At 51.0% G+C, this 12,119-nt stretch overlaps 1 protein-coding gene and 2 long non-coding RNA genes across 7 annotated transcripts; 1 reads left to right on the top strand and 2 right to left on the bottom strand.

The window, feature by feature from the left end:
• Nucleotides 1-791: 791 nt before the first annotated feature.
• LOC101964373 (CXXC-type zinc finger protein 1) lies at nt 792-6,074 on the bottom strand. 4 transcript variants are annotated; one of them, XM_005323070.5, is made up of 15 exons: nt 5,942-6,074; nt 5,138-5,256; nt 4,946-5,046; nt 4,427-4,662; nt 4,160-4,336; nt 3,733-3,759; nt 3,410-3,655; nt 3,126-3,245; nt 2,788-2,972; nt 2,283-2,490; nt 2,086-2,196; nt 1,896-1,945; nt 1,644-1,740; nt 1,286-1,438; nt 792-1,202 (listed from the first exon to the last, which is right to left on the bottom strand). In XM_005323070.5, the coding sequence occupies exons 1-15, from the start codon at nt 5,942-5,944 to the stop codon at nt 1,056-1,058; spliced, it is 1,980 nt and encodes a 659-aa protein (XP_005323127.1). In that variant the 5' UTR covers nt 5,945-6,074; the 3' UTR covers nt 792-1,055. The 4 variants fall into 4 exon arrangements, with proteins under 4 accessions (XP_005323127.1, XP_005323126.1, XP_077886165.1 ...); XM_005323069.3 differs by having other exon boundaries at nt 3,138-3,245; XM_078030039.1 differs by lacking the exon at nt 3,126-3,245.
• A 179-nt stretch (nt 6,075-6,253) lies between these two features.
• LOC144369786 (uncharacterized) lies at nt 6,254-7,236 on the top strand. The gene is made up of 2 exons (XR_013429562.1): nt 6,254-6,393; nt 6,507-7,236. It is a non-coding gene; the product is annotated as an uncharacterized LOC144369786 (long non-coding RNA).
• Nucleotides 7,237-9,597: 2,361 nt separating this feature from the next.
• LOC144370109 (uncharacterized) lies at nt 9,598-11,116 on the bottom strand. Of its 2 annotated transcripts, none has more exons than XR_013430049.1 (2): nt 11,025-11,116; nt 9,598-9,779 (listed from the first exon to the last, which is right to left on the bottom strand). It is a non-coding gene; the product is annotated as an uncharacterized LOC144370109 (long non-coding RNA). The 2 variants fall into 2 exon arrangements; XR_013430050.1 differs by having other exon boundaries at nt 9,598-9,645; nt 11,025-11,114.
• Between the last annotated feature and the right edge of the window lie 1,003 nt (nt 11,117-12,119).

The raw sequence follows: 12,119 nt of genomic DNA, 5'->3' as shown, positions 1-12,119 counted from the left end.
GGCTAGAGGGGCCTGCTGTGGCGCCTGCGGTCCTCGCTTCCCCTGCCGGCGCATCTTACCCACGCTGCCCATCCAGGTGGCGCCTGCGCACTCCAGTTCTACCCTACGGGGGGTGCAGTGAACCGCTTGATTTGTGCCTGTGATCTCTTCCACAAGTAGTCCGCTGGGGAGGCGAAGCAACGGTCTGGGTTTGCGCGCTTCCTTATCCTAGGTGACACTTTATTCACCACTCTCCCCGCGAACCTCTGCCCAGGGCTAGAGAGTTCTGCTTTCTCTGCCCCCGCCAACCAGCAGCTCCCTCCGCGGGAACCTGGGAAGGGGGCGGTGGCGCGCTGGGAGGGAGGGTGCGTCTCCCTCCCAAGAGCCACAGTGGGGAGAGCACTGTATGGGGTCCTGGCACAAGCACAAACAGTGGGCTTCTGATGTAAACAGGTCCCCCCAGGAGGGGCTTGGGGGGAGATGGCCTCTGTGCGAGGCTAAACGTGCCTTTGGTCTGCTGAATGTTACTTCCACAGAGGGACAGCCAGTCAGTACTTGGCCACAGGGGATGGCTGTTGACTGGATACTACTGACCCAAGACTACAGGCTGACTGAGTAGGTCTTTGGGCTCAACCCTGGCAGGGCATATTCTCACAGCCCAAGGGAGCATAAAGTGTATGCCAACTGTATACTCACAGCCTACACATGTGCTGCAGCCCAGCCTGAGTACAGGCATGCCACCGCCCATCTTATCCAGGGGTTGGGAATGCAGTTGTAACTGGAACACATGGAGACCATCAGGAGTTATCTGCTTGGTTCTTCAAAATTTTATTAACAAAACCAGGGGAGAAGGGAAGCAAGGCTGAGTAGACTCCACAGTCCCACCCAGGCACAGAAAATGGAGAGAGGGAAATTCTGAAACCCTTTAGGCAGTCAAAGGTGGATAGGCACAGGGAGAAAACTCAGGAACAATGGAAGAAACAAATAATGGAGAAATGGACAAAGGGGGATTCGGGGCCACTCCCCCAAATGGAATGCAGGGTGAGGGCTCTGAATCCGTAGGCTCAACGGTAGGCTCAGCGGTCGGCACTGGAGCGCAGGTCGGTAGTGAGTGGGTCATGCTGGATGGTTTGGTGCAGCATCAGGGCCAGTAATCCTGCCCGGTTTGTCATGGCTGTGCGTACATTGCGCTCTTGTTCAAACAGCTCGTCCAACTTGTACCACTGCCAAGTGGGTGGAAGGTGCCATGAGAAGAGGAATCCCAAAGCCCCGCTTGACCCTAGTCACATCCATCATTGAAACCTACCACCCGTACACGCTCCAAGTCCACTTCAGCACGTCGCAGCTTCTCCCAGCAGTAATGGCGATTGCACTGGCGCTTCGGCAAGCGGCAGAAATCACCTGTGAGCTCAAAGACATCACGTACAAGGGGGCAACCGCATACCTCATCAGCTGGCACCTGCAGGAACACCAGAGTACAGATGAATAAGGATGGTGAAGAAGAAGGGAGAGTGAAAAGAGGAAGGGGCAGCGATAAGACAAGGAAAGAGAAGAGAATGGATGTTGTCATAGAAAGGAAGAAGGGCAGCTGATGAAGGAAAATATGGAAGTGAGACATTGAGGTAGAAAGGGGCAGAATGGAGGAAACTGAGGAAAAATCTTACTTTGGGATCCCGAGAGTGCTCAGGACATAGCACCTGGAGCCGCTTACAGTATGTTTTGCTCTGAGGATTATAGACATCACAGAAGAGTCTCGTGGCCCTGGTGGTTTATAGTAGAGAGAAGGTAATGGAGAGAGAGAGAAGAAAAGAGGCCCACCTACCCTTGCCCCTGCCCATTTCCTGCCCTGGCTCCACATGTTCTATTTCTGAGCCCACCCTTAATCCGGCCCCAACTCTTCATGGCACCTCACTCACCCTTCAATGCGTGTGGGGTACATGGACCCAAAGGACGTCTGGCTCTCATACTGGAAGGATGAGCACAAATGGAAGGAACTGTGGGTGTGCGCTGCATGCCCTCCCGAGTCACCATCCAAACAACAAATCCATCCCCCATGGGCCCACTCATGTTCCCAAACCATCCATCCCCTTAGGTTGACACCCCAACCTTAGCATAGCAGCGCTCCATGTGGCGCAAGGCAACACGTGGGTTGATGGGGTGCCCACAGGAGACACAGAAGATCTGCAGGTCTGTGTCATCACTGTCGTTCTCATTGCTCTGCGGGATGTGAAAGGAATTATGAGACCAGATGGGACTAGGTACTAAGCCAGCCATGTCCTACTGTATACCCCCTGCATCCTTACCTCTTCATCCTCGCGCACAGCCTGCTGCTTGGCACGAAGAATGATGGCCTCGAGCTCATGGAATCTGCGTTCCATTTCCTGAAGACGAGTGCGGGCACTCTGCTGCTCCCGGCGAATACGTTCAAGCAGCTTTTTGCCATGTTCTTCAGCAATGCAGGGGCTCTGCTGCCACTGCTGAATGCGCTGGGGAAGGATCTCATAGATGCGGCTGCAGGAGGGCAGTGGGTGGGGTACAGGCAGGGAAGATGGCAAACAGGTGGTCAAAGGATAGCAAATGGATGGGTGATAAAATGGTGAAAGGGGAAATAAACAGGTGAATGGCTAATGCTACATGGATGGGCAGAAAGATAGGTTAATGGATGGGCAAATGGGTATATGGATAGGTGTGTGACTGACTGCCCAAATGGTAAAAAGGTACTGGTAGATATACTGAAAATTCTAGTGATGTTCTATTCTGTACTTCTTACCTCCCTCCTCCCACCCCTCCATGCCAGGAAAGACTCACTTGGCAGCCAGTTTCATGCCACAGTCATCTGAGCAATACTTGGAGCCAGGCTGGGCAGCACGCACACAGCCAGGCCCCAGGCACTGCGGTAGTGATGCAGGGTCCTTAACATCAGCTCTCTCTGGGTGTTTCCATTTGTCCTTGTGTTTCTGCTTTTGCCGATGTCTCTTGTATCTCTCCTCCTTCTGAGGTTAAGACAGATCAGGGGGGAATCTAAGTCAGCTTCAGATCCTGTCTCCCCCTCCATTCTAGTCTTTTCTGGCTCTTATCCCACTTATCCCCTTATCTAATATTTCTGCCTCCCCACCCTACCCTCTACCTTCCCACAACCATTTTACCCTCTCCATCACCTTCTTCTCAGACTTCTTCTCCCGACGCTTCACATGCTTCACTTTCACTGCTCTTTTCCGTAGGGCAGGGTCGAGGAATGGGGACTCTTCTGTGTCACTCATCCAGGGCTGCAAGCAGGGCATGCACTGACCCTCTTGCCTCACTCCTGACAGCCCTATCACCTGCTTATTTCCCAATAACCTTATATGCCCTCCACCTCCACTCTCCCCTTGGGAATCTCTCTGTTTCTAGAACTGCCATCCTCCCACCAAGGGAGGCTCCTGCTGCTCACTAGGCCATGGTCATCAAAGGCCCCTGCACAGAAGTCCTGGTACAGGTCAGGGTCCAGTGGTAGGTCTTCATCAGAAAGTGGCTCAGGTGTGGCTGTAGCCTCAGGTGGCTCCTTAACTGCTGATGATGCCACTGCCCCCTCATCTTCACGGATGCGCCCCAGCTTCTGTGATGGCTGTGGCGGCTGTTGAGTGGGTGGTGGCCGTCGGGGCCTTGGCAGGGACTCTGAAGGCGTCACCGGCGAGAGCTGCAGGGCAGAATCTCAGGACTGGCCCTGACCGCCCTGCCCGCATGCCCTGCCCCGCCCTGGGGGGCTGGACTCACCGAGGAAGGGAAGTACTTGTACGATTCCTGTGCCGGCAGGAGGAAGGCCCAGGTCAGCCCCAGGTAGACAGAGGGTGGCCCTGCCCTAACCCTCCCCCACTAGCCTTGCTTTGCCTCCCCAGACATATCTGCCACCATTTCTCTCACCACCAGAACAGGCTTAGCCCTGCCTATTGTACTCTGACATGCCTGACCACCTGCCAACACTTGGCCCCCCCTACCCACCAAAATCTGGTGGGGTTCACTTGCCAGCCCAGCATACCTGTTCATGCAGCATTCATGTGGACATGCTAGGACCTTTCCCACATGTCTGGGTACAATCGGGCTCCATCCCATCTGGTTCCCAATTCCTAGCCTCAAACAGCCCTGCCTGTACCTCCCAGTCATGCACCCCCACTTGACCCTGTCCAGCTCTGTCCATGCTCACCCGGGCCCGCAGCTGGCACTGGCGCAGCCGGCACTTCTGCCGGATTTTGTTGGGCCCCCCAAACTTTTTCATGTCTCGGCAGAAGTCACAGTGGCCACAGTCCTCAGTGCGCCGGCATGCTTCACACTCCCCGCACATTCGAGCTGACCTTTTGATCTGCTGCTGCTGCTGGTGATGCTAGGAGACAGTGCCCAGAATAGAAATCAGGAACCTAGAAACAGCCATGATGGAACCACTGTGCCCATCCTAACCACTACAGCCACTCACCTGGCTGGGTGTGGCCACCAAGGGCTGTGGAGAAGATTTATGGGGCGAAGCAGAGCCCCGAGCAAGCATGGCCCCAACCCCTGTCCCGGACCCTGCCCGGCGCTGCAGGTCTGGATCTGGGACAGGTCTCTTGCGCCCTCCACCCTCATCCCGGGGCTCACTGCCGTCCCGTTCATTGCCATCCCGCTCTCGAGACTTTTTGTGCCGATAGCGAATCTCCAGCTTAGGGTCCTTCTCTGTGGGACAGAAGGTTGGGCCAAGATGGGTTAACAAGGAGTTAATCCTCTTTCTAGAACCATCCAATGTACCTGCTCTGCCCTCCTGCTTGAGGGCAGAGCTGCCCCTTCCTGTGGAATCCTCTATGACTGCTCTCAATGAAGCCTGCATCCCAGCTCAGCACAGACCAAGAGTCACTAAGCCTACAGCCATATACCACGACTACCCAGGAGCCTCCAGCCATGGTTCGTCCTCCTCCCTCAATGCCCAGCCTGCTTTCCCTGTCCATCTCGCCCTCCTCACCTCGGCATTCCCGACAGTACCACTCCCGGATGGCCTTGGCCATCTTCTCAGTGATCCGGATGCAGTCCCCATGGAACCACTCATTGCAGTTGTCACACCCGCTACAAAGATGGGCAGAGATGTGAGGGGCCTGCCCTGACAGCCGCCCCTACTTCGCCAGGGCTCTGCCCCACCCCCCTCTCCCTGGCTCACATCATGAAGCAGTTGATGTCCGGTTTGCGGCAGATACAGTAGATGGGCGCATTTTCCCCATTCTCCGACTTGCTGTCTTCTCCTGCGTCTGGAGGCTCTGGGTCTGAACCATCTCCCTCCTGCGGGGCACCCCCATTGTGGCAACTCCCAGCCCAGGGCCAGCGGCTCATCCCCCATGACAGCCCCCTCCCGGCTCACCTCACATCCCCACTCTGCCTAGGCCTCCTCCTCAGAGCTCTCCGCGGGGTTCCACAGACCCCCGTCACTCAGCCCGCTGCTCAGCCCCGGACCTCCCGTCAGTCACCCGCTGACATCAGTCACCCGCTGACAGACGCACAGCAGTGTACCCGCATTTCCCTAACAGCTCCTCACAAACACCCTCTCCCTCGCCAACAAACTGCCCCCACCAAGGGTCTTCGCAGACTCCGCAAGAGCTCGGCGGCAGGCTCGGCATCGCGGTCCCCAGCCCCGCTCACAGTCTCCAGGTACTCCTGACACACCGTCCGACCCGCTCACCACAAGCTCCTACCCCTCTGCCCAAGGAGCCCCGCCTCACGGTTTCCCACGGAACTGCCATCTGGCGTCCCCACTAAACTTCCACTGCGGACCCCCGTGATGCCTCATCACAGAACTCCCAGGTGATCCACCCCGCACCCCACCATTCTTCCCACAGACCCCCACCTTTCGGCCCACAGTCTCGCGGTTACTGCTCGCCACAGAACCCCCATGCGTCTACCAGGGGCCACCAGTTACCAGCACCACCGACCTGGACCGCCGCACCCCTCCCTCGACCCCAGTACTCACCATGTTTCCGCTGCCGGCGCAGCCCCTCGTGACTCCAGCTAGCGACCAGCGAAGCTGTACAAAACCGGCGGCGGCGTCCGCGGCGGTTGCAAAGGCGCCCACCGCTACTTCCGCTACGGTCGCGCCTCCCGGGCACCGTACTCTTATTGCGCACGACCAGTGCGACGACTCAGTAGCAAACGAGTAAGTCGCCCTCCCAGAGCTCCCGAAACTCCCTCAAGCGCCGCCATCTTGGCTGTCGAGTCCGTACGGCAGCCGACTCCGTACGTTCGCGGGAAACATGGCCGCGCCTATGTGAGGCTTTCCGGAGGACGTCGCCACCTTCTCCGTCGAGTCCGTACGGCGGACTCTTGGAATTACTCGACGTTATAGGCAATATGGCCACATCTACTTTGTGATTTCCATTCAGACGCCGACTTCTCGGAATCTGACTCCGTAAGGGGGCCGACTCCGTACGTTCCCAGACGATATATGTCCGCGTCCTGGTCGTAGTTTCGCGGAGGGGGATGCCGTCGTGGCTGTCAGTTCCGAACATCGACCGACTCTCCTGCCCGTCTGTTTACAGATACACACAGCTGCCTCCTGCGAACTACTGCTTGGATCAAGTCATTCAGTTCCCCTTCCACGTATGGCAGACTCTGTGCCTTGCCTGGGCGAAGCAAACCGGGATCCCCAGGTGTCTCCGACTTCACCTGCCTTCACCCGGCTCTCACTCCTGGCTGTTAACCTGGTTTGACTGACACGGCTCCACATTTATTTATAAATAATTCTTAAACTAATTTCAAATTTCGTTTTAGTTGTATAAGCGGCACAATAGCCTACCAGTATAGCACACCTTACGCAGCCATTTCTTGGTTTTGAACATTCAGAACTGAAGACATAACTAAAAGGGGTCTCTGAAGACTGCTGTCAGCCCTGGAGAACATGGGTTCCCACAGCAGTCGGGTCCTCCGGGACTCCAGCCTCAAGATCTAGTTAATTTAAACTTTTAACCGTTTCAACTTAGGCGCTGACACCATTGGAGTAATAAATTACGTGGAAATGAACTTTCATGCGTATCACCGCTTCTTTCAATGAAAGTTTAATATAAATTAACAACAACCAAGTTGCTGCAACCTCCTTCGTGTACTTTTTTAAAAAAAATAAATCGGGCTGGTGTTGTGGCTCAGCGGTAGAGCACTTGCCTAGCAGGGCGGGGCCTGGGTTCCATCCTCAGCACCACATAAAAATAAAGGCATTGTGTTGTGTCCATCTACACCTAAAAAATAAATGTTAAAAAAAAATCTATAAAACCAGATCTCTTGTCGCCATTCATGAGTCCCTTATTCTGGGCAACTAGAATCCTTGTCTCCTGGGTAGCTATCCTCATTCTCAAATAAACTCCTTTTCTTACACACTCTTGTGAAATTCTGTTTTAGGTGACAAAACATTTCCAAATATTATTGTAAATAAAATTGCAATGAAGATATGTGTGTGTGCACTCGCGCACACGCACTGTGTTAACACTATGTGAGAGTGAGACAACACACGCACACGCTCTGGGATTGAACCCAGGAGCTTTAGAGTTATATCCCCAGCCCTTTTTATTTTATTTTTATTTTGACACAGGATCTTGCTAAGTTACCCAGGCAGCCCTCCAACTTACGATCCTCTTGCCCTAGACTCCTGAGTTTCTGGGATAACAGGCCTGTGCCACTGTGGGCTGTCCCAGGAACGTTCTTCAGCACTTATGATCATGTTTATTATGATTATTTCCTTAAAGATTATGAAAATAAATGGAAAAATTATCATGAAAGTAAAACCAAGGGAAAATCTGAATAAAAACTCTCTAGCTTTGTTTATAGTTACTTGCTAAACACCAATTTTAGAAGTGACTTAAACAATATGTTCTCATTAACATTTCTATAGATAAACCCTCTGATATTTTGGTCAGGTAGTAATGGTTATTTAAGTTGTTTTCAGAAACTTGGAGGCCACTGTTTTCTAAAACTGGTTGAAACCACTGACCCTTTACTTGGGCCTGCACAAGTGTCCACTTGGCAACATTTTGCAGAATGACATATGCATGTCTCAAGCTGCTGCCTGGAATGTGAACTTTGGTTACCCCTGATATTGTACATGGATGCACTGCATGATGAAATTAGAACCGATACTACAGCACCAGAATTCACAAAAAGAGCTCAATTATAGGTTGGCCGACCAGGAGACACAAGGCACACACTCAAATCTACACCCCCATCAGCCAGTGAAGAGGATTTTTAAGGGTTTGGGGAATTAAGGGGGGACTAATGCCTTGGGTCTAGATTGAGCACAGTGTCTTTTTCTTGGGTTTTACTAGTTTAGTTCTAGGTTGTGATTTTATGGTCAGAGCTGCTTGCTATTGATTTTGGTTCATGTAGCTCCCAGTTTTAAATCTAAGTTTCCATTGGTTTGGGCTCTTAGTCCTGTCTAGCTCAGGAGACATCCTTAAGTCAGACTTGAAGATGACTCTTAGGATACCATGTTCTGAAAAAACACAACAGTTAGGAATCAGGAAGTTACCACTGAAGTATGGAGCAGGAAGTTGTGGCCTACCAACCAAGGGCTGTGATAAAGGCCAACAAATGCTCAAAAATTAGACTGAGAACTTCATAAACAAATTCTTATTGTTTCTCAAATGCACTGGAAGACAGGTTATTCAACAATGTTTTCAGTGGCCTGATAAATCTGTTTATGGTTATTATACCTGGTTCCAAAATTCTGGTATTAAACACCTGGCAGATGACAGTAACAGTCTACTGAATAACTGTCATGGTTGCATGTGGGTTATCATGCATAGAAGCGTAGTGGATAGAAACATCTGATGTCTGGGAATGACCAATGGACATTTTCTCTGGTCAATTGCCTAGGGACAGTGTGAATTTCTATCTTGCTCTGCCATGGCCCACACAGCACCTGAGATGGGTGTGACCTGCCAAGATGGCAATCAAGCTGCTGACTGCAAGACAGCAGGAAGCAAAACTCTGCCCTTGAAACCTTATCCCTGCTTTTGAGGTACCCCCTTAAGTAAACCACTGGAACCATCTTTTCTTTGTCTAGTTCCAGTACTCACGTGGAGTAGATTTATCAGGGGCTCTGATTTATGTAAATATATTTCTGATTATTTGTATTTTGTTCATCACTAATTAATTTAGACTTTAAGTTTCCAGGTGGCTCACACCCACCTTGGCAGGAAGAAGATATCCCCCATACTCCTACCCCCACCCCCTGTGAGCTGGCCTTTGCTCCTTTCACGATGACACCCTAAACATGAAGCTGGCCCAGGAGGAGATCCAAAGTAAGAAGATTCTCCGGTAAATGGGGCCTAATCACCCCCAGACACAGAAGATAGAAATTAAGGTAAGCTATACCCACCTCAAAGTAATAGATGATGCACCGCAATCTAGAAAGAGAATAGAGAGGTGGGAAAGTTCATTTTGATACCCTGATATAAAACCGGAGCAAAACTCTTCCAGAAAAAAAGGGCTATCCACTTAAAATCCTTTTAAAAATAGAATTTAGGAGGAAATAACCCATTTTCTGCCGGGTTTCTGTTCTCGTGACTAAAAGGCTCAGGGGTCACTCTAGTTAAACTGGGCTAACTGGGCTGCACGAAATAACCACACAAGAGACACAAATACCTTTTTTTGGGGGGTCGCTGTGACGGCTCCTTTGACCTTAAGGGTCTGCAGAAAGAGAGAGAGAGAGCACATGCTGACCCCTTTTATTGAGGAGAAGCTATTCAAATGAGGCAAGGGGTCAGGTTTCAGGGGGCTGAGTCTGTCTTCATGATGTCCACTGTCAGCAGGTTGACTGACACCTGGGTAGGACAGACCCAAGGGCACAGTAAGAGAAGGGGACACACACAAGGCACTTCCATGGAAGATTCTACCCTAAACAGGGCAAGGGGTTATATTACAAAGGAACAGGTGAGCATAGCTTCACCCATGGGGCTGTAGCAAGACACACCCATTTCTGTGACTGAGCGCCTCAGCACCCAGCTGGGGAGTGTAACTCAGTCACCCGTAAGGTGGGCCTCCCACAATTTTCTGTTTGGGGAGTGCTTGAACAATTTAAACTGAGCAAATTCTCCTCTGCAGTCCCTCCACTGCATCCTTACGGAACTCTACATAGAGAATCTAACTTAAAGGCATAACCCAGCTGAATTCTAATCATTCTGAGGCTGGCTTTGAACTTGCAATCTTCCTACCTCAGCCTTCTGAGCTACTGGGATTACAAGTGTGGGCCACTGCATCAGGAAGCTGTTAGGTTTTTAAGATCATAAAAATGTGATTTTGACCAAATAACATATAAATCAAATAGAGATAAATGTGTGTGGACCAAATCTGCAGGGAAGCCCATTGAATACTAAATGTGGCAATCTTGCTGGTAAGATCACCCAGACACCTATGAGTCCTATTCAGCTCTGCCAGGTCCCACACAGCACTGGACATGAGGTGAATGCTGCAGCCACAGAGCCTCTCAGAGATGGGTATACCAAGCATCTCCCATTGGGGATTCTCAGAGTTCATGTGTGGATTGCAGTCCACAACCCAATACTCACAGTATGAAGGCTTAACTATTAAAATTTGGTTCATTATTACTTAACTGCATGCTCTGGCAAGGGATTTGGGCTGCTTGAGCCTCATCTGCTTTCACTGTAGAGTAAGAATAGCAATTCTGCCAAAATGGGGGAGAGGGGATGGATCTGGAGTTAACAGGTCAACGGTCTTTAGAAGAGGAGCCCCTCCCTCCTCGTTTGAGATGTAACAGGAGAAAGGAAATGGAATGGACATCTCCAGACCACAAAAGGTATTTCAGAGACTTAATTTACATACTAAAGCTAGACACTGGAGGCTGTAACTAGGAGGTAGTGTAGGGGAACAGGCAACTCTTAAACTCGTTTAATCTTGTGTCAAATATCCTTATGCCAGAGCATGCGCCTCTCTGAGAGGGAGCTCGGACGAGGGTCTAGTTTGCCCGGCGGGGGACTGGGGGCAGAGGGAAGCCAGAACTCTCAGGGTCTGGCACACTGTCCGACTCCCACGCTGACCGTGGTTACCACCTTGGGAGTGGGGCTTGTCACCTTCCACCGCATGACGTCCAACGGCCGTTTGTACCTTTGGAGTTGCGATTGTAACTAAGAAAGGAAAAGCGGATGCAAGAGACCGGAAGCGGGCTCTGTCACCATGGGAACCAAAGAAGCTAGTTTCGCAATTTCCTTCCGGGGCTGAGTTGCTGAGTGTACCTAGTCTTCGTGTCACCGCTAGTCAAGCCCTCCTCGTCCTAGGCTTAAACCAGGAACAGTGGAGACTTCAGGAAATAAATGGTGGTGACTGCTACACCCTTTCTCACGACAAACTGAACACGCTCTTGGAGAGAGTATGTGAAATAAAACAATTCCAGTAATTTAAAACGTACTACCAATGACAGAGGATTGCAAATGTCAAAAAACAACAACAACAACAAAAAAAAAACTGACCCAGTCTTGATTGTCCTCCAAGGGAATTATTGAGCTAAATTCTGATATCTGATTGAAATTATTCACAACATAAAAGGGATCTGTAGGCTGAAGGATATTAAAAGTGTCAAGTAGCATGTGCTATTGGCAGTGTGGGAAAGGCGGGCCATGAATATGACAAATATGACAGGGCTACTCTGTGGGATAAACGGCTTGGCGAGAGCACTCCGGGATGGGGAGGTAGGCAGGGGCCTGGACAACGGTGCTTTTCCTAGGCATTCCTAAAAAATGACAGGGAGTCTGCTTTTGTCAATGAAACATTGGGTCCTACCACAATCACCACGCTCCCCCATGTCCTCCATTCCACATCTAGGCCATTTCTTACCTGGTTCCCCTGAGCTCTCTCTCATGTGTGTCCCCTTCTTTCTCCTGGGAATTGAAACTCAGGGGTGCTTTATCACTGAGCCATATTCCCCAGTCCTTTATTTATTTATTTATTTATTTTTAAATTTTGATTCAGAGTCTACCAAATTGCTGAGGTTGGCCTCGAACTTTCGATCCTCTTGCTTCAGCTGGGATTAAGAGTGTGCGACAGCTCACCAGGTTCTAACCCTACTTCCCTAAGTAGTAAATCCGAACATGGTAGTTCATAAGAGGCTGTTGTCCATTCCAAATCTCTCATGAACATCTGTGAGGCAG

The sequence above is a fragment of the Ictidomys tridecemlineatus genome, chromosome 13, assembly GCF_052094955.1.
Source record: "Ictidomys tridecemlineatus isolate mIctTri1 chromosome 13, mIctTri1.hap1, whole genome shotgun sequence".
NCBI lineage: Eukaryota > Metazoa > Chordata > Mammalia > Rodentia > Sciuridae > Ictidomys > Ictidomys tridecemlineatus.
This window is presented reverse-complemented; position numbering and strand designations above follow the sequence as displayed.

Coding starts and splice junctions, on each gene's coding strand:
- LOC101964373 (XM_005323070.5), bottom strand. Junction 3,760..4,159: donor AGTGCCAGCTGCGGGCCCGG/GTGAGCATGGAC, acceptor CTGCCGGCACAG/GAATCGTACAAGTACTTCCC. Junction 3,656..3,732: donor ACAAGTACTTCCCTTCCTCG/GTGAGTCCAGCC, acceptor TCTGCCCTGCAG/CTCTCGCCGGTGACGCCTTC.